Source organism: Cygnus atratus, chromosome 11 (genome assembly GCF_013377495.2).
Source record: "Cygnus atratus isolate AKBS03 ecotype Queensland, Australia chromosome 11, CAtr_DNAZoo_HiC_assembly, whole genome shotgun sequence".
Lineage (NCBI taxonomy): Eukaryota > Metazoa > Chordata > Aves > Anseriformes > Anatidae > Cygnus > Cygnus atratus.
The window spans coordinates 7762831-7784277 of record NC_066372.1 but is presented as its reverse complement, the minus strand read 5'-3'; the positions used below and the strand labels follow the sequence as shown (position 1 = coordinate 7784277).

At 36.4% G+C, this 21447-nt stretch overlaps 1 protein-coding gene and 1 long non-coding RNA gene across 9 annotated transcripts in view; both read left to right on the top strand.

Annotated features, from left to right (window-relative positions):
- Nucleotides 1–13912, top strand: part of CIB2 (calcium and integrin binding family member 2) — a 44539-nt gene extending 30627 nt beyond the window's left edge. For 3 of the 4 annotated variants that reach the window (XM_050713025.1, XM_050713024.1, XM_035554087.2), the window contains 3 exons: nucleotides 4740–4887; nucleotides 4984–5179; nucleotides 11910–13912. In XM_050713025.1, coding sequence (XP_050568982.1) covers nucleotides 4740–4887; nucleotides 4984–5179; nucleotides 11910–11931 — 366 coding nt within the window. In that variant the 3' untranslated portion in view covers nucleotides 11932–13912. The remainder of the gene's footprint in view (nucleotides 1–4739; nucleotides 4888–4983; nucleotides 5180–11909) is intronic. The other variant, XR_007708735.1, reaches the window with a different exon arrangement.
- A 1707-nt stretch (nucleotides 13913–15619) lies between these two features.
- Nucleotides 15620–20584, top strand: LOC118251673 (uncharacterized). 5 transcript variants are annotated; one of them, XR_007708732.1, is made up of 4 exons: nucleotides 15620–15739; nucleotides 16607–16730; nucleotides 18826–18898; nucleotides 19204–20584. It is a non-coding gene; the product is annotated as an uncharacterized LOC118251673 (long non-coding RNA). The 5 variants fall into 5 exon arrangements; XR_007708733.1 differs by having other exon boundaries at nucleotides 18823–18898; XR_004779903.2 differs by having other exon boundaries at nucleotides 15620–15751.
- Nucleotides 20585–21447: the final 863 nt, after the last annotated feature.

The window sequence follows — 21447 nt, the reverse complement described above, 5'->3', positions numbered from 1 at the left end:
ATGCAGTCAGCTTGTGATAGGAGGATAAAGTGCTTCAAGCTGCAGGATGATTACAAAAACGGATAGGGCAAAAGGACAACACAGTGCTTTCCTTGAGCCTCTGACGGAAGTGAGAGAACAGCGTGTAAATAACAAATGCCACGGTAAGATTTCACTGTAATCACAGGCATGAGGCCTATAATCACAGTCTTAGAAAACTAATGGTCATGATTTATCACATTGTGTTCTAAGTCTCTGTCAGAATAGATGCAACAGCATATTAAAAATGTATAGAAACACAAATGAGTAGAAAAAGCTATGGTTAAGAAGATAGATGGCATGTTGAGGAAGATTATCTCAAGCCACTTAGATGGCAGCAATCTGCAAAACAGCCAAGTTTTAGCTGTAACAGTTCTTTATGGTTTCTGTCTCCACTCTGATTTTTATTATGAGAGGACTGAAAAAGCTTTTTAACGAGATAAATGTAGGTTTCCCGTTGTAAAAGGATTTTTTTTTAAACAATTAGTGTTTGAAGGAAAACAATCTATGAGGGAACCGTATCATTTTCCACTTTATTCCCTTCCCCCATGACTTTTCCTTTAAATATGATGGAAGCCTAATCTGTGCTCTTTAGAGTAGAGGTAATGAAATTACAGAAAGGATGTGAAAAGTATCTGTGAAGGTAAACTAATACTTTCCATTGTGTAAACCGCAGATATACTGCCTGAAGACACACAATATGAGAAAGTTAAAGGAAAGAAATCAATATGAGGAAAGATTTTATTTTTCATTTAGATTTTAGAGATCCATTTGGCAAAGAGTTACTTAAGAAGTATGCTTAGGTCCATTTAATTGATTGTTGACCTATCTGTATTTTCAAGGCCTCTGACAAGCCAAATAGATAATTCACCTTAAGCAACTGCAATATATTAGTCAGTGAGATTGTGACTAGCATTGCAATGCAGAAAGTCCTGGGTTTGATATTCACTGCTCATAGGGATATTTGCTTCTGTGTAGTCCCTGCTTGTCGCCCTATGCTGCCAATAAGATGTCAGTTTCCAGCTGTTGCCATGCCACCATGTTCTGATGGGATTGGTTCTGAAGAAAACAATACAGCAGTTCAGAATGGCAGTGTTTCTTACATGTTTTCTCATCCAGTCTGATACCGAGCATTCCCTAATACTACACGTTTAACAGACACACTGTTTTGTGTCCTTTGAGAAAGAAACTGGACATTTCTCATAAAGCCCAACTGAATCCTGCTTTGTCTTCATGATAAACCGACCATTTGAAACTATAGAATCAGTTATTTTTCCACTGAGTGGCCTTCTATATGTATATTCATACCACAGGCAGGTGTATTTCCAAGCACTCGAGTCAGATGCTCTTAGTGGTACCCACTGATGCACATCTTCTATACCTCCTCTACACATCATGCAAATGATGGGAGGGATCATTTTGTATCCTTTTACAACACTTCCTCTCAGCCACCTGGCTTATTCTGGGGTGTTGCTTTTTGTTCTGTGACTCTTGACAGCTGTGACCCTGCTGCTTTTTTGAGCTTGACATCTTTTTATTTTCAGAAATCCCCCTTTTTAAATCTGTATTTAATTTCTCTCATTTTTCTTTGGCTTGTATTTTCTTCATGTGAACAGTGAGCTCAGACTCTCATATTAAGTTCAGAGCACAGTGAAGTCATTAATTTTCTACCCTTTGAAATCTGCAGGCATGCTCCGTATTGTGGAGTTACTTCACTCATTAAACAATGTAGCAGAATTTGAATTTAGTATTGACTGCCTTAATGGTCTGTTATTTGAGACCATGGCTCTGTTGCTACTTCAGCTATCTTTTGAAACAGCCTTATTTCTGGCTGTTATCTCAGCCAGAAAGGTTGGAGAGATCTTGGCATTTAGTAGTACTGAAAATCTCTGATCAAGGCTGTTCTGTAAATCTTGATTTTCCCAAGAGATTAATTACACTTCCAAGTTAGGTTTCTGAGATCCTCACTCATCCACAAAAGATTGACAAACACGCTTGTATTGTTTGCCACTGGATGGCTATATGGCTTTTGGCAGACTCCAATCACTTTCTACTATGGAAGTAGTTGTAGAGTGCAAACTGAAAGGCTCAAAGGCATCTCAGGTTGTTAATGTATGCTGAGTCCTATGATACCAGTAAAGAGAAATCTCCTGATAAAATCAGGTATGCTGTGAGGATATGAATAGCCTGTTAGCTTCTGCATGAAAGTATCTCCAAGTTCTAGCTGATGAGGCTGCCAAAATATGTTATACTTACCAGGCTGTATGTCTTGCTAAGTGTACGTAGATATAGGACAGCTTTTTTTCAGTCCAGGCCACATACCCAAATGTCTAACCACTTCTCTGTGTTTGCATCCTGGAGCAAGACATTGCAAGGAGTCATCCAACAGTAAGAGTCCACACATGACCAATCACCTGAAGAAGAAAGGAATGCTGCTTTCCAGGAACTGGATGTCCTTTGAAATGTCCTTGTGCACAGTCACACCTCATGTTCCTCTTGGAGCAATTATGCTGTTGTATGTTATGCTAGCCTTTTGATAAGAACCCCTAAAAGTTAAAATGAACTGTAAATGGCATGTTGGTCTGTGCCCCTAGGTAACATGTAACTGGCACGTGAAAGAGGCCATAGGGGAGCATACTTTAATAGTCACTGCTGAGGCTCAGAAGTCTGTTATGTGACCACTTAGTGGTCATATAACAGGCACCTTTATAACACTTACAGAGGAACAATGGTTTTCCTGGAACTTAGCTACAATTCTTTATTGGAACTACAAAATCTGCATCTGCCTGAAATTTGGGTTCTGCCAGGCTGTGTCCTCAAATGCAGTAAGTCAGTAGGCTTATGCTAACTAGCATGAGCTAGAAAGATTAGGTACAAGAGTTCTATTTAAAATTGCCTTATGATATCTCAGTCCATGTTGGCTTAGATTAATTTTCCATTTCTCTCATAAACTTGATCTGAAATTTTTGGTAGATTAGAACTATGTCAAAGTTTTCATTGTTTGAGGTTGTAACAAAATATATTTTAAATGTTATCTATGTGTGTATGTGTGACCAATGTCATTATGCTTCCAAGATCCCCCTGTGACTTCAATTGGATGTCTTTATCTTTAGCTCTTATTTTAAGCTGTTGCACACCATTAAACAGTTGTTGAATTTAACTTCAGAGGCAGCTGCATATTAGTGTAAGTAACCCAATTCTTGTAAGGTAGTTTATGCTCCTATAAGATGCAGGATATATAAATATAAAACATCAGTCTGTTCATGTAACTTTGCTTTGTACATGCTGTTTGTATTTAACCTCTGGGGGCATGCAGAAAATACTGTTTTGTACACGCATATGTGCTCTGTGTGTATTATCAATAAATAATTCAAGTAAACTGAAGAATGGCCACTTTCTGGCCATTTACCTCTCCAATATAGCTGTTTTATGAAATTTTATTATTCAAAGTAATTGGAAGGTATTATGAATATTTGTTAGTTAAATTTTTGTGGGGAAAAACTGAAATGGATATGAGTGAGATTTTGAGTTTTCACAATACTGCTGCTTTTAAAAGCAACCAAAATGCTGCAAGCATATTAAAAATAATGACTAAAGCTGACTGCATTTATAGGAGATCAGTATTTTAATTGCCGTTCTTGGCTTCAGACAAGGTCTATAGAACAGACTTGATGAGATGCGGCTTGCAGTCCAGATGAGGTTCATTTGTTTTATTCCTATCCAATTGAATTGATTTTTGCCAGTTTTATAGACATAGCTACAAATTCATCTTGATTTTTATATAGCTATTGGAAATATGTTGCTTTGTTCCTATGAAAACAGTGGTTTTGGACTTCAGAGTAGTAAAGCAGCTTTTCTTACGCTTGCTGACTGTTGTATTTACGGTTATAGAATATTGGCTTTTTTAGAGTGGCCTGGTCACCAGCTGGGTTGGTGAGGTGCTAGAATAGAATCTCAGGATCATCCCTCTACAGAGGAAATCGAGTTCAAAACTCTGGAATTCATAGTCAGTTCAACCAGAAGTTGGATATTATTTATTTATTTATTTATTTGGTAACAGTGAAAATGAAAGAGCCTTCTACAAGATGCTACTGGGGGTATGCCTCTACATCTTTAATGAGTAGATTTGGTTTGATTGATGGTTCCATATCAAACAGAGTGGATAGCACAGATTTTTACTTAACATGCTTTCATAAATAGTAGTTGTTCCTCCAGCCAGGTATCACCAGGTGATGTAAAGACCCTGTTTGTTCCATTTACTTTCCACCTTGGTCTTTCTGTTCCCTTCTTGTGTCACCCCCTGTTTGTATCTGATAACTTCTTAACGCAGGAGCGGTAATCCTCTAGCCTCTGTTAGTCTGAGAGCCTGTCTGGAACCAGTTATGTGCAAATGATATTCAGTCTTAGTACCCTTATCCTAACATTTATAAAGCGGGTGTTTCACATTGGAGAAATGAGGTGACCATCAGTTTAGAAATAATGAATAACAATTGAACTGAGAAAATCTGGGTGAAAAGTGGTGTGGTGGCAGCATATTTTACTGACACTTTGTGCCAAAGCATGCAAATGTCAATTTTTGGATGCGCTTTGGGAGAAGGAAGTTGTCTTCAAAAAGTGGTCTTCAAGCATACCACTACTGTTTATTTGCAGGGAGTCTGTGTTTTTGTGGATGTTGTAAATACTTTAAAAAAAAAAAAAAAAGTATAATTCTGTTTTTACAGGAAAATCCCTTCAAGGAAAGAATTGTGGAATCTTTCTCAGAAGATGGAGAGGGGAGCCTCAGCTTCAATGATTTTGTGGACATGTTCTCTGTCCTCAGTGAAATGGCTCCCAGAGAGCTGAAAGCAATCTATGCCTTTAAGATCTATGGTACTGTACTGAGATGCTTTTGTATGCCCTGCTTGTTTAAAGTAAAAGAGTATGAGAGTTGCTGGTGATCTTTTCTTTGTTTCTTTTACTGTTTAGATTTTAACACAGATAACTTCATTTGTAAAGCAGACCTGGAAAAAACCCTCAATAAGCTGACTAGAGAAGAGCTAACAGCAGAAGAAATCACTTTAGTTTGTGAGAAAGTGATAGAAGAAGCTGACATGGATGGTGATGGGAAGCTAGGATTTGCAGATTTTGAAAACATGATTTCCAAAGCACCAGACTTTCTCAGGTATTGCCTTAAGAAAAAGTATGTCACTGGGTATTTTCAGGTATTCTTTTTTGGATGTTGACTGTGTCGTGTGGCACACTGTCCAATGTGCCAGTTTTTTTAATTTATTCACAAAATTACACGTTGAGTGTCGTGGCAGGTTTAGTTTCCTTTTTTTTCTCCCCTTAGTGGAAAATACCAAAGTATTGCTTTATTGGTGAAGGCTAGGTAGATTTTATAAATGTGCATAAATATCATATACATTTTACAAATCTACATGGAAATATTGATTATTCTCACTGAGAAGGTGAGAGCTAGAGGTTCATACTGGTAGCAGAAAATTGATTAAAATGATCTATTGCTGTGGTCTTTTTGGATCCGCTGTTAAATAGTACTTTTTAATAATTGATTTCTGTCTGTTTTTAATGCTCTGTAGACAAAACCCAGTTATCTTAAGGTAGAGCTTTTCTTTCATGTTTCATATTTAAAGAGAACTTTTATAAAAATACCAATGACTTCTAATTTTTACACGTTGATGAAACATTCTACATAAGTTATGGGTAAGACTTACTCAAGTAATACAAGGATAGAGCCTCTTTAAGAAATTGCAGTGGAACAGCCAGCAAAAGTAAGATACTTCAAGACTGAGAGGAGTTTAATTTGGATTTTGAATCTATTGGCAGTGTAGGCTGAAGCTAAAGCCTAGGTCTGTTTTTCCCCAGATGTCAGTGGGCTGGGTTATCTACATCTAATAGTAAGCGCATGATAACTTCAAAAAATTCTTTCAGTCTTTGTTCATACACATTATTGCCAAGTTGGTAGTGTGACTGGTGATAATTGACAATAACAAAAGTTCTAACATTTGGGAAGATAAGAATCCAACAATCATCTGGACTGCAGGCAGGTATATGGTATGATTTTAAGTTTGAAGTGTCCTGAAGAAAACAGAGGAGTTTTTCTTTGATAAATTAAATTTCTGAGGAAAGGCATTGTAACAAAATGATATGTAGAGCATGAAGACACCATTCCTTTGAATCCTAGGAAACATTAGCATCTCAAGAGGATATGCTACAAGTCAATGTGAGTGTCTTCTATACAATAGAAACGCAGCAGGCAGTACTTGACTAACCAAGTGTGTCACTGGGAATTCTTTTAAAACAAGATACATATCATGGTGAGGTTCAGCTGAATATGCATTCCAATATTTTTTCTACATATTTCTAGCTAAAAAAATGTTCTCTGTACACTGTTCTCCATAAAGAAACTGTTGGGGTCAGGTAGAATTTCTTCTAATCAACGAAGAGGCCATGAAATGTAACTACAGATCTGGTAGATAGCACAGATCAAATGTGAAGAATTGAAGGCCGATGTAAAGATTCAGCAGAAGCTGTAGTTTCAGAGGTTTCCTGTGCCATGACTGACTTTAGTGCTGTTGTAGAAGCTTGCAAAGTGCTGACTGAAATCCAAGCTGTGGATGCTGTGCAATCTAATCGTTTCCTGAGAAGGTGGCAGAGAAGAAGAATATTTGCCACCATACCCATTGGAATGACTGTCATAATTATTTTTTTTAAAGTTTTTGATGTGTTGGTGTAGGCATGAACTACCCTGCCAAGTGAGTGCTAAACTTATGCCTGAAACATCTTCTTGATAGTGCAAAAAATATGAAAACATTGATTTCTTTTATCTTAGTCAAATTGTTCCTTTTGAAGTCTTTAGCAGATGCATGGAAGAAACACCAACCTACACATGTCCAGAGACATCTGTAATTTTAATTTGGTTTTGCTTATCTCCACATTTTGTGCCCAATTGAATACACTCCAAACTTCAATTTCAGGGAAAACCAAGTGCCTATTGATTTATACTTTCAGCTGCTCAGCAGCTCTGAAAATTAGACACCAATGCATCAAAGCTATGTCCGCTTTTGAGAATGATTGCCAGTGAGCAACTGGAGATGCTGGGCAACTGCAGTTTTCAGAGACTATGTACAGTATTTCTGAATACTGGATCCTAGAATACCACATGGGTACCTAACATGGGATCCTTTTAAAAATGTTAACTACTTTTCCAAACCCTAGATGATTTTTGTTGTCAGTAAAGAAATTCTTACTCTATTCTTTACCTTTTTCCTCTCTCCAAAAGCTACTTCTTCACATCAAAAGATTATGAAGCTTAGATGCAATTTTTTTTTCTGTGGCTTTGCCACTGTTTCAGCATGTGATCGCTGCTAAGCCATAGGTGATGTTACTTTCTCTTTGCTGTTATATGGGTCCATTGCTTACCTGAGTTCTGACAGACACTGAGAACTTTTATATGATCTATCCAACTGTAAAATCTCACCATCATTAAAATGAGGTATAAAATTACTGAAGAGGAATATCTTTACCCTGTTGATAAGAATCTTACCTTTAAAGGTTTTCCGTAATTCCTATTTTGAAGCACTTTTTTCACACAGCTCCATGTACTATTTTTTAAGCTGCCATACTGTCATGGATAATATATATACAACATATAATATATACAGCAACCATTAATTTTGGCACTATGATCCAGGCTTTGACCTGGTATGAGCTAAAGTTCATCCATTCTATGTTGACTGCTTTTCCTTATCTCACCACTTGTTTCTCAAACCTCTGTTTAATGACCCTAAGTAGGTTTAATCTCCTACAGGCAGCCTTTGCAAGCTTTGTGCTGCTGTCAAACAAATGAAGATGCAGTAAAGTCTGTTGCTTGATTTGTGCTGCTGCTGTTGATGATACTTCTTTTAAAGACTAGAAGAAAATATTGCTCGTTGTTGACCAGGGAAGATGATGTATACAGTTTTGGCTTTTATTCTCGAAAGTAGAGTAAGCTGTAAATAATAATGACAATCACTAGTACAGACAATTTGGTTGCAGTAGGTTTATTTCACTCAATTGTTATCAAGAAGCTGCTTGCAGTTTAATGGAAATGTTTGCACTCTGAACTGGCGCTAGCTAAGTGTTCTGTTCTACAAGACTGGGTACGTTTTCCACAGGAAATTGGTACATAAATCATCCTGGAAGTTTAAACTTATTTGAAGGCCCAGGGGTGAAACATACTATAACAATTTGAAATGGAGCTTGAGAAGATCATGGCATTAATAACACCTGGGAGGTGCCAAAACTAGACAGAAACAGCAGATGAAACAAAGATTTCATTGGAGATGCACTGTTCTGAAACCTTTGTGGGCCTTTACCAATGTAACAGGCCATGTCATGACTCTAGTCCTACCCAAAGCTGACATGACAGGAGCTCTCTCTCAAGAAATGCGCATCTCAAAAGACCTGTCCTAAATTGCAGATGATCTAGTTTCTAAGGATTAAAGTCAAAGCTAGTGACAAATTGACAAGAGATGCTTAGTGAGCAAACAATGGCAAGAAATCATTTTTATCATTATTTTTCACAATATATTTCAGTTTCTCATTAGTAAAATGCTTCATTTCCAGAGGCCAAAATGACAGTCTGATAGAAATACCAAGAAAAACCCAACCTTAAACAGTTTTCCAGTGAAGTAGATTTACATGGATTTTTTTAAGGTGTCATTTCTAAAAATGTGTTCAAATGCTGATTTATTTTTTAATTTTTTAGATCCTAGATATTGCCAATGTGGGACTTAAATTTTAAAGATCTTAGATTAACGCAGGTCTCTATACATCTCTTGAGTTCTGAACTAAATGTTTACTATTTTTTTTTCTGAAGTCTTAGTATTGGTAGGCTCTTTGCATTACAATATGCTTTCTATACATTTCAGTGTCACCCAGACAGAATAAATTCCAAGATGTGAAGTTCCTGGGGACTACTGTGAACATAACATTTTGTTTCCTCTGTATACATACCACAGGCTTTCCTTCAGTGAATTCCTGATTCAAATCAAACAGCTGTAATCAAGTTGGAGCCTCCCTGGAAAATAATCTAAAACTGTATGTCCAGAACACTTCAGCCTCTGGAATGCTCCAAACCTCTAAAGCTCTTTCATTCCATATAGGCACCAAAATTACAGTTTTTGCATGTAAATATACATGATGAATACCTTCTGATATCAGTCAAGAAGGAAACATACAGTTTGTAACACTGTAGGCACTGTCACAACATAGAGCAGAGATTATCACCTAGGGAAGGCTTTTCTACTTGCCCTCTGCATCTTTTACCATCCTGACAAGTTTCTCAAGAGTTCTGAAAACTAACAGCAGTTGTAGGATGTGTTGTGCTGTTTACCTCTATCACAGTGCAAACCGAGGATAAATAATCAAAATGTCTTGGTCCTTAGATAAATTTATCATTTCTCATGCTGCCTAGTTTGATGTGCATAGGAATCCAAATGCTGTGCTATATCAAAAGTGCAATTGGGAAACATGTCACTCTGCTGTATATCCAATAAATAAGTCAATGGACAATTGATTTAATTCAGTACTGTGCTCTGCCCTCTGATCTAATGTGTTCAGAAGATGTAAATTTCTCTTCAGATGTGTAAATCTTCATGAGAGAAGGCTTGTTACTGCAGATAACTAATAGTCATAAATGCATTGGCCAATCATGGATTCTAACTGTCCCAGAGAATGGGACAGTTTGCAACGTCAGTAATTAATCTATACTCTATGGCTGTCATACAAAACAGAAAATAAGTAGATATTCTTGTAGTTTTTTCTTTTCTCTGTTACAGGAAGATTTGAGGTTTCCAGTCCTGGCATCTAGGTTTGGCTCAGTCTAAAGACTGCAAGATGTTAGCAGATTTCCTATCTGCATCACAAATCTTTGGGACCATCTCTCCTGCACTAAGATTTATTTTTTCTTAGGATATCAATATCTCATTGTATATCGTGCTCTGGGATAAACTTGTTTATATGAAAGAAATATTATGAGTACCTCTGAATTTCCATAGTTAATACAAGTGATGAGAACCTCATACACACAAAGAGGTCGTTCTAGATGCAGCATTTTTTCTTGCTGACTGGTAATGAAACTTTACATAATTGAAGGAAACATGATGATTTAGCTAACCTTACATCTCAGTCTGCAACCAGAATTGAAGTTCTTTTACGTCTAATTGACAGTGTAATACTTTGCACATAGGGACAGTACATTTGAGAAATGCTTGGAGCTCAGTTTCAATTAAATGCAGACTGTAAAATGAAGTTGTGAAATGGAGAGATGAATCACTATTATTCTGTGAAATTGTGAAGATGATGCTGCTATGCTAAAAGACCAGAAGGTTACCTTAGGTATGTTTTTAAAGTGGCATTGCCATCCTGTATCTACTCACTGTTATTGCAAGATACAAGGAAAAGATGAGCATACTAATATATGCTTTTTTCTTACAATGCTGTCATTCCAGCCAGAGCAGTTACTGTAGGATCTTCACCAGAACTGGTTCTGTAAAGTCAGGTTTTCAGAATATTGAATTTCAATAATACTTTTGCATCTTTTTCAAGATTATAGTGCATTTCTGCTTTTCAAGTAGTTTTATTATTTTCCAAATATTGACATCTGAATTGTCACTTGAGCAGAGTTTTTTTACTATATAGGATAAGAAAAACTGTTTTTGGATCATTCCCTCATAAGTACTATAGTTGTGGGTCTACAAAAATTCACAGTTTAACAGCACACTGACTGGTTCTGTTCATGTGCTGCCTGTGCCTGACCAGAGGAGGCTTGTTGCCAGAAACTTGGAAAAATCAATGGAAAAAATAGTGACCTATCCGATTTTCTATAGCTTTGCCAGGTGCTTGGTTTGTCCATTTGCTTATTAAGGGTTAAGTTAACATTTTGCTCTGTCAGCTACTCATTTCCTCTGTTAGATATAATAGATATATTAATAGGTATACTAATGTTATAAGTAGTTGCCCAAGTGACTTAGTCAGTGGTAGTTTTCTGGTAGTTTTCTCGAGTAAATGTTGTAGTATTATAGTCAGAAGAAAAATGAGATTATTCCCATCACAACAAAGCAGAGGTCCATCAAAATGGTGGCAATTTACAGATGAAACAATAAGTCCCTGAACACTTCACTGTTGTTCTTGTAGGTTAGATCAGGCCTTAGGATTGACTATTGTGTCCTTGCCAAGCATCCTGCCTATGCCTGAGTATTAGCAATCCTTGCATTTGTAGCTCAATGTTCTGTAGGTAACTTCTGAGGTTATGTGAAGATCTGTCCTTCTGACACATTCTGAAACTAGAACAGTAGAGCAGGATTTCTGCAGTTCAGATGGTATAGATGTATTTGGAAGTCATTGAGTAGTTTTGTTGCCAGTCTGTTCATGTCTTTATCAACAATTTATGACTGTAAATAGAAAATGTCTCCCTGTCCAAAAGATCTTAAGCTTTCTAATAAAACCAAAGTTTAAAGTATTAAATCTGCCTCTGATAAGTAAAAGCTTTCAAAATGAGAAATTCTCTAAATGCAGTCACTGTTCATCCTATCATTGTCCTAATTTTTTTTTTTTTTTTTTTTTTTAATACTTGACCTTCCTAATTGTTAGGCATTCAGTAAAAGGATGATTGTACTTTCTGGAGTAGAATTTAGTAGGTTTAGAAATGCATTTCATCTTGAAATACTTCAGTGTAAATGAGAATGCGCTTCAGTTTTTCACCTTCTCATATGTCCTTGCTAGGAGAAAGGACAAGGAAGACCAGAGATTAAGATTTGTTATGCAGCACCTTCATTTATATACTCAAAGGAAAGTGTTGTATACAATGACAAATTTATGTCTCTCTCTTAATCTTTTTCTTTCCTTTGCAGTACTTTCCACATAAGAATCTGAAGATGTTTCTGTGAGCCAGTGTTATCAGAAGTGACTTGCCAGTCCAGCCTTTCTGAATCTCAGGCGCCTTGGGGGCTTTTGTCCTCTTATTGTGGCTTCTTAGAACGCAAAAAGTATTGAAATAATTATGATGCACAAACGGAGAGAAGCATCATTTGATCTACAGGATATTTGGAACAGTTGCATTTTTATCTTCGCTGCTGGCCAAGCACTCTGGCAAAGATGGTTGGGTTGTGGTTATTTTTTTAAAAACAGGCAGAGTATCATCAGAATATTATTAAAGGTATTTCCACATAGTTTTTATATTTATGAATATTTAATACTGCTCTTAAAAGCAAAAAAAAAAAAAAGATGATTGACAGGAAGATGAAGTTGGGTGACTTTTCCAAGAGAAAGCAAGCATGGGCCTTAAATAACGAGTTGCCTCTATCACTGTGGTGTACAGCTGGGGGTCTTGCATGGAAATACTCTTACATGAAAGAACTGCAGTCAAGATCAAACTCCCAGTGTTGAAGACAACCACATCCCAGGTTTGCCTTTCAGTCACTGAAATGGCAGGTGCTGGGTTTGGTGCTTACCTTCAACCAATATTTTATGGATTGTCATGTCCTTATGAAACTTGAAATATTTGCCTTTTGTATATGATAACTGCATATGTGATTCATTTCTTTCCAAGATTAACTTTAAAACTGTGTCCTTAATCTCAAAGGAAGTCTTGCATTTTACTGATTCTATGGGCTGATAGTGTTGAATAGAAGAATACGATCATCTGTTACCCATGAAGAAATTAAAGAAGCACAGCACTATTACTAAGGACATGAAAAGACATTTTCTTTCTAAACAAGCTATGCAATCTTTCCCATAAAATGCATGAATGCAGCTCTGTATTTCTCCTTCCTCTTCAGCTGGAAATCAGCTATGTTCTTTTTATTTTATTCCAGTACTGTTTAGGTACTGTGGCCTGAAGACAATCATACATGTATTACTGTTCTAACAGTCAATAGAAGGGCTCTGTCACTTACATGGCTTCTGTATCAAAGTCATAACAATTAAAACTTTTGACGCATTTTATCGTGCTTTGAGAATTTTTAGGCTAAGCACATTAACTTCCATTCTACTCATTATTCCAACTACTGTAAAGTTAAATCTTTCAAAGGCTGAAACATGTTACACTTATTGAAATAGCTGATAAAATATAGAAATTAATCCTTTTTGCCATTTCTGTAGGTATGATGATGCTCTCTACTGTGGAACTTGTAATGGATGGTAAGCTTGCAGTTTGGCTTTCTGTTGAAATGCGCAATCTCCTTTTCTTTTTTCCCAGGGCTAATTTTTGTTTGCTTACCCGTTAGAGGCACTTCTGATGCAGTCTCACAAGGTGGCACCATAACATCACATCACATCATGACTTGAGTTACCTGTTTAAACGTTTCTCTGAAATACAGGGTACTTATGTACTTTGATGCTACAAACAAAAAGATGAAAACTGCGGTTATCTGTTGATTTTAAAACTGTAGGTAATAAGACAAAACTTCATATTTGCTAAAATTAACAGTTAAATCTTAAAATGGGCAAAAATAAATACTGTTGAAACAGATACATGAAAGTTAAATGATTTTGTGTTATCGAGTTTTGTGTATCGAGTTTGTGTACAAGAGAACTTCATTTGTAATACATGTTAATTGGACTGTGACCCACTATAGTGACAGTTTCTGCCTTATTGCATTTTAAACCCACTCTCAAATGCAGATACTGTAAGTTTCCAGGCAATTATTTTTTTCCTTTTGCATGGCATTGGTCTCAGTGCTATCCGATAGCATTAAGAGTACCAGGTTGTTTTTCCCTTTTATGAGTTAATGTGCTTTTAATTCCATCTGTTCAGTTTTGCTGTCTTTCAATATAATTAGATATTATGTTCTTTTTTTTTTCATTACGTAATAGCAACTTGTGTTTTTTTATGTAGAAATCATTATTTCATATACATCTGCCATATGCTCTTTGGAGATATGGTGGCCACAGCTGTTACAGGTAATTGAAAATTTTTGATTTATAGAATGTTTTCTTTATTTTCTGTCTTACCCTTTGTAAGTTGTGCTAGCTTGTTTACATTAAAATAGTGACACACTTGGAAAGTTGAAGTCTTTTTAGGTTGTCTGTGGTACTTACATCTTTTGCATGTTATGAGAAAGCACAAAATAGAATAATTCAACTTCTTTTAATTTTAGATGCGCATTATGTGATATGGTGATATATATTAGTGATGTGGTTTAGTGGAGGACTTGTTAGTGTTAGGTCAGAAGTTGGACTGGGTGATCTTGGAGGTCTCTTCCAACCTAGATGACTCGGTGTGATTCTGTGTGATGCGCTGAAGTTATCCACCATAATGTTAACTGTTAACCAATTTAATGTTGATGGCTTTAAAACATTTCAGTCTCAGGTAATCGATCTATTTAAACTTCACTGGGACTTAAACATATGGCTGATGTTCAAAATGCGGCAAGTGTACTGTTCTGAGTAGAAATGCTTCAGTGAATTAAGGTCAAAGCAATGTAAGGCCTCATATGGGACATTATCTTTCTCCTTAGTGCAATGGAGTCAGTTCTAGGGTATGCTGTTTCTTTATGAGAACTGGAGAGGTCCTATTAAAAATCCCAGAAAATTTAAATGTACATGAAAAATTAAACAAATAGGGACCTTGCAGAAACTGGAAAAACTCATGTTGTAGAGATTTAACAGATTCAGATTTTCCGAAATACCAATATAAAGGAAGCTAGATAGAGATTTTGGTACCGATACATTTGCAGAGTGGAGTCAAAATGCCCAGTAAATCAATCTGGGTTGAAATAACAGCAGGACTATAAAGTGTTTATGTTACTACCTGTTACAGCTCAGCTGGGACAGAAAGTGGAAATGAAATTGGATGAAGAAGGCATTAAAGACAAATCACGATTGCTGATGTCTTTAGGAAGATGTGTCTGAGACAGAAGCAAAGGACATTGTGAGCACATGTTCTGCTTTTTTCTCTGTATGATTTTGCAGTTGTAGGTGTCTTGTAGAGATGTTGGTGATGCTGAGTGACTATCAAATTCTCTCTGGTGGGGAAGAGAAAGAGACTGTTCTTGGTGTAATTAAAAGAGCATCACCATTGCAGATGAGTGCCTTTATTTAACTGGAATTTCTGCCATTCTTGTCTGTAAAAGACATTTCAAAGTCTGAATTCTGAATGAAATTCCCTGCTGCCCTTTTCTTTAGACTAATTTGCAAGACCAGTGGCAGACAAGTCAATGGCATCAGCCTCCTGTGTTTTGCTAAGTTATCAAGTAAATTAATTGTTCCCTCTGTCCTTTTCTCAGTTAAGATTTGTTCAGATCCAAATATTTTTCTACTTAAATCCATGACTTTGTTAGATATATTTTGCACACACGGTTGATCTTGCATGCATGCTGCTGACTGCATGCTTGCAAACCCTGCAAACGCACCCTGATTTACTCTTTTCCACTTCTGTGCACATACAGGTCAAGGTTATATGTGCTTTAAGATGTAGGCCAAAGTGTTTTAACTGCTGCAGAGGGCTGTGGGCAGCAATCCAGCCTCCTCCTCTGTTACTGTAGCTTCTCTCAAGTGAAATCAGCAGGGGTGGCAGCCTGCCAGTAGCAAGAGCCTCCTTACTGGGCGCTGAGTCACAGCCTGGACAGTTCAGCACAGACAAAGCTTGCTGTCTGCTAACTGTGTGAACAAACTAGACAGAATGGTAGCTGTTTGATGAAAGGGTGTTAACTGAAGACCTGGGCCCTTCAGGAAAAGCTCTGTAAGAATGCAGGTACCAAGTGTCTCTCTTTACTTGACAGGAAAAGGTTTTCTCAGCTCAGTCTCAGAAAGTGCAGCCCAGCTCCTGCAGAGGAGGTCAGGTTCAACTTTTAGCAGACCTTTCACCCCCACAGCCTATGGGCTGCTTCTCACACCACCCTGGAGACAGTACTGATAGTAAACTCACGCTGATTGTTAACTATCTGGTTTTGGTATTTGCTATTCTGGGTTACTTCAATGATACTTAGAAATATGTTAATTTTCACCAGACTTTTTTTCCTTTGAGGGGAAATGATTTTCTATTTTGGAATCTGTTAAACTTCGTCATTATGAACTAGTAGACCCTGAAAGGAAAAAGAACATTAGGATTTTAACCAAAATAGTCTTTTTGTTTTTTCAGAAAATAGTCCTGCAACTTCTTTTGGTATGACTTCATGCAGTAAGATTCTGCATACAAAAATATAAAAATAAAAATCTGTAGATTCAGAGACAATTCCCTCTGCAGGAGTAATTTGAAGCAGAAAGACTGCTTTTGCTCTGTCTAAACAAATAGGTTAAACAATGTGTGTATTCTCAGAAATAAAGTAAATTCCAGCAAACTCAATGAGGCTTTTCATGTTCAAAAGTTTTCCTCTGTTTTATGGTGGTTTTAGTGACTGTTTTTCTTCCAGTGATAAAAACAGGTATGATAAGGAAATACAAATATTGCCTATTGTAATTTATTTCGTCGTAATGACAGTAGCAGTAGACTTTAAAGAGTGACCTGAGAAATAGTAAAATATGGCTTTCTCCAGAATTTGTTAGCAAATGTTCCTAATGAAATGACTTGATCCCATGTGACTCACTTTCAGTATTTTTCCATTTCCAGTTACCTCCTGTAGATGAAAAAGCAGAATACAAGGAAAGAATTATCAGCATCCAAAGATGGTGTATTTGAGATCTTTTCCTTCTTCCAGGAAATTCACAAAATTAAATACTGGTTTATTAATGCAGTAAGTCCGACCTGAATTGCTTAGAGTTGTTTCTTTCGCTTACTGTGGTAATTCTGTACTAGCCAGATATCCTTGAGGGCCTGATTTCAACAACAGGAAGACTCCTACTCCTTTCAGTAGGCAGGCTTCAGATCACATCTTAAATAATATTTTGCTTTGTTCAAACACAGAATGCTTAAAAAACAGATCAAAGACAGAAAATAAAGTTTTTTTTTTTCTGAAGAAGTACTAATAAGCAGGCACTATCAGAAGTGGAAAACAGATTTGCTGCAAGTTTTATCATCTCATTCTTTATTAAGCAAAATACAAAAAGTGAGAAAATATTATAGGTTCACATGACAGATGAGATAAGTGGTGTGTTTGATAACAGTGGCCAGGAGAGCTAAAGGAAACATGTGCAACAATCTGTGTATCAGGACTGTTTTCCAAGCTGGAGAAATTTGTATGGATTTGGAAACCTGCTAAAGTTCACAAATCAGTCCATGGTAATGCAAAAGTTTAATGTCTTGTGACCCAGATTCCACCTCTGCAGACAGAGATTTCCAGGTTTGGGTGGAGTCTAAATGGTACTCAGCAGTTTCCATCAAATTTCCTTTGACACACAAGGTACCTCACTTTTAGTGGTGGGGGGACGTAAAGCACGTCATGTGAGCAGCAAGCGTTTAGCTGCGAAATAAAAAGAAGGGAAGAATTTCTGGGCAGCTTGTGAAACTAGAACTTTAGTCTTGCTATGTTCTGTAGGACCACTGTACTACGTATTTCCAATTTAATGCAAGTGTCTTATGGCCAGTTTAGCTTTAATTCTGGAGCTCAGCATTCACTTCTGGAGAAGAGATGATGCTTTGTTATGAAATTATCTTCTATTTTTCTGTGTAACTATGAGTTTGAGCATATTATTTTAATAGATAGTGAATTTTTGAATCATTCTTTCTTAAAACCTCTGGACTGCAGGCCACAGTTATTACTTTCCATCTGCTTTCATATACTCAGCCAATAAAAAGAAGTCATGGAGCACAGGGTGAGGAACAGGTTTTCTTATACAAGGAATTGATGCCAATAGCATAAATCTCAGTGGCAAGTGAATAGCAAACAGAAAGGACCCCTTGGGATACCAAAGAACAAGCATGTCTGTGCATCTTCTGGGCACAGCCTTCATCCAGTCTCCTCATAAAAAATGGAGTGAATTAATTTCTCAGTAAAGGTATAGTTCTTTTTATATATCTTCCTCCTTAAGTGTGCAGGTAGCAATTTAACCTTGCATGATTTAGTTGTGTTGAGGCAGATACTAGCCAATACGGTTCTTTGCTCTGAGGATCCAGTCATACCATTTGTGCGAAGCAGTACCATTCTCTCTATTATGACCCTTTGATTTTGGTGAGTTTATGTAGAGATGAAGAGCCAATCAGTGACAATAAGGATGAATCTTGCCCCGAGACTACTGAAAAATACAAGAACACCCTGAATCCTTAGCCATTTAATCTGTGCCTTACATATTTTGTAGGAGTTTTATGGCTTTACTGATTCAAACAAAATATATTTGAGGTTTTATAAAGAATAGGACATCTGAGTTTGCACTATATAATTATTTCCTGTAACACTGTACAGTGAATTCAGCTAACGTTCCCTCTCATTTGCTTGCTTGAAATGAGTATATTTTGTCCACAAAGAGGCTGCAGGCTTACCACTAAATATCACTGTACTAGACATTCTGAGTAAGCATTTGATAAATTCTGGTAAATCCAGAGTAAATACATTAAATAGTAATTGCATATTTTGACTGAACCTCTCCTAGGAATAAACTTGATATGTCATATATCCCTTTGAAAATGTTTGAGTAGCATTTGAAGATTCACTCCTGAATCTCTGTCATGTATTATATACTAGTTGGTCTACCTCAGTGCAGTATGTTTGGCTTCAGGTCTCTCAGATCTGCCAAGAAATTTGGGGCTTATTCTGATCACACGGCTTTAGAAATAAAGTCCATTGTGTTATGTTTTATTCTGATTGAAAATTATAGCTGTGTTGAAGTAGACCAGTTATTGACCTATTTATAGTATATTCTAACTATTGCTTAATTTTTGATTGTTTTCAGCAGAGAGCAGATAGATCATCGTGTTTCCGCAGTTAATCTGTGGTATTAACCTTGTGAATGCCAGTGCAGAGATAAGGTAGGGTGAGCATGGAAAATTAAGCCTGTTATGTAAAAAGAGACTGGACAAAGTATTGTCTTAGGAAAGTGAAATGGAGAGGGTTATGAATCCTGTGATGAAATTCAGGAAACTTGACTCGGTGACCTGGGTTTTGAAACCTACAAAGCCTCCCACCTTTCCCTCTACTACTTACCTTTAGTTATATAAAACAGTTCTTGAATTGGTAGCTAATCTACCCCAATTGAATCTAATAAGTTACAAATAAATGTGATTCTTCGTGACGTATGATGCTTATTAATCTCCATTTTATGTTCCACTAAAAGGAGGAAAATGAAGTATATGCAGAGGAAAAGGAGTCAAGGACACTTCCCTGGTCATCTACTGATAGATTTATTCTGCCCCCAAGTGGGACCTTCAGTCACCTCTATGACTGCTGAGGCAGCCAATTTCTAAACTCTTTTTCAGCTTAGAAATCCATTATAAGGACAGGAGAAAAAGACAATTGTGGTGATAGTTTTTAACGAAAATTCGTAGATGATACCTTTTTTGTGAATGGGATTTGCTTTCTATCTAGTATCTTTTTATTGTTTCTGCTAATTGAGACACTATGGTGATGTTGCTGGCTGCATGTTTCTTCCTGAGTTCATGAAATGAGGTAGACCCCTTTTTATTTTAGTTGAATGATTTTTCTTGTCTCACCTTAGGAGTATAAATCTTTGTTTTTACCAGCTTTGATTTATAATCACCTGTGATGTATGGCAGGGTTTTATGATATGACTGTTTTGCATCTTTCAGCTCCAAGCTTAATGAGTTTATTGGAAGTGTTTGTTAGGAATTCTAGCCAGAGTGTCTTTGAACATGCATGGTCAGTGAAATACAACTGAACAGAATGGAACAGAATACAATAGGTAGCAGCACTTTTGGAATAGTCCCACCACTTTGGGATCTGGAGAATGTAAAGCCTCTCCATTGCATTTCTGCCTTCAATTCAGCTGAGTTGCAAAAGTGCACTGTCACTTATTTTAAATAGAGCTTTTCCAATATTCACAAGAAAACATAAAATACGTTGGCCAAAACTTTGGATAGATTTTTATAAAAGGTGTACACATACTAGTGCATCACCAATTCTTTTAATATGCATGAGGTTTCAGAGGTCTTTATTATGAAGGGTTATATTTTATTCATTATTGAACAAGGAACAAGGTTTACAATTTGTGTTCAGAGTCTTCCAAAAAACACAGGAGAATGTCTAGACACTGTGAGAAGAAGGAGTCTTGACTGAAAGCTATTAATTCCACTTTAAGAGCTGGCATTTTTTTTGCTGTTAGATTAGTGTAACTAATAGGAGAGTGAGACAGAGGGCTTGAGGTTGTCCCAGAAACTGTTCTTTTTTGGTTTACTTTCTTTTCTTCTTAAACTTGCTTATTTGAGTTTGAAGTTTGAAGTCTCAGTGAAGAGTCATGGAGTTTTTGCTTCTGTATATGCCAGCTGTAAAACCTTTTTGAGAGGCTAAGTATATTAAAGATACTGACAAAAAAAATCCTGATGCTTTCATTCAAAACTAATTACACCTTCTCAGAAAACTTTGTTACATTCCTACCAGTAATACTAGTTGTGAGGGGTTGGAGGTTATGAATACTAAGAGCTGTAACAAATAAAAGCTGTAAAACTCATTATGATATTAAACATGCATGTGAAACAAAAGGCAAGGAGCATGATCAATTTTAATGTCTAAGAAAACATTCCTTAAGAACAGTTATACCATATCCTGGATATGACTGTTTGCATCATTTGCAGAAAATCCATGGATCTGTACAAGAGAGACGATATATTTAAAAATAAATAAATATTTTCTCATGTAAATGGTACATTTATTACTAAGGTGATAAAAAGTATGAATGATTGTTCTACAGATATCCAGATGAAGATTTCAAATAAATATAGAATAAATTTAAGTTTAAAGAGCTTGATTCTTCTTCAGTTCTCACAAGGTTATTTTTGAAATTATCCATGCGAATTTTAAGATGAGTCAAATCAAAGGTTTTGCTTACAGTAAAAAATACAGTATTCATTATGTTGATGGTGATTAATGTTACACATTGCACATAAACACTACTTTACCTGCATACAACTGTTAAATTAATGTAATCAAGTATACAAGTTGTTATTAAAATACTGATGGTATTTTAAGCCACCCACAAGGTTTTCTTTGTGTTAGGTCCTGCACAAAGACATAACAAAATCCTTGTTTCTGCCTCAAAAGTGTTTACAACGTAAGAATATGAAGAACAGCAAAGGTCAGTCAGACTTTTAGGAATACAAATTCACATATTGCCATTAGCTGCAATTCTTCATTAGCATAAGTTCTATTGTATCATTTACATTTAACTAGAGTCGGTTGTACTTTGCATAAGAGCACAGCTGCTTTTGTTCTTTCATTTGCAAATGGTTTTAAAATAAATAAGAGTGACAAATTTGTGATAGGGTCCATTTCTCACACACACACAAAAAAAAGGAAAATAATCAGGTTCCTCTTTTGAAGTTAATTTTGAGATCTTTTGTCACTG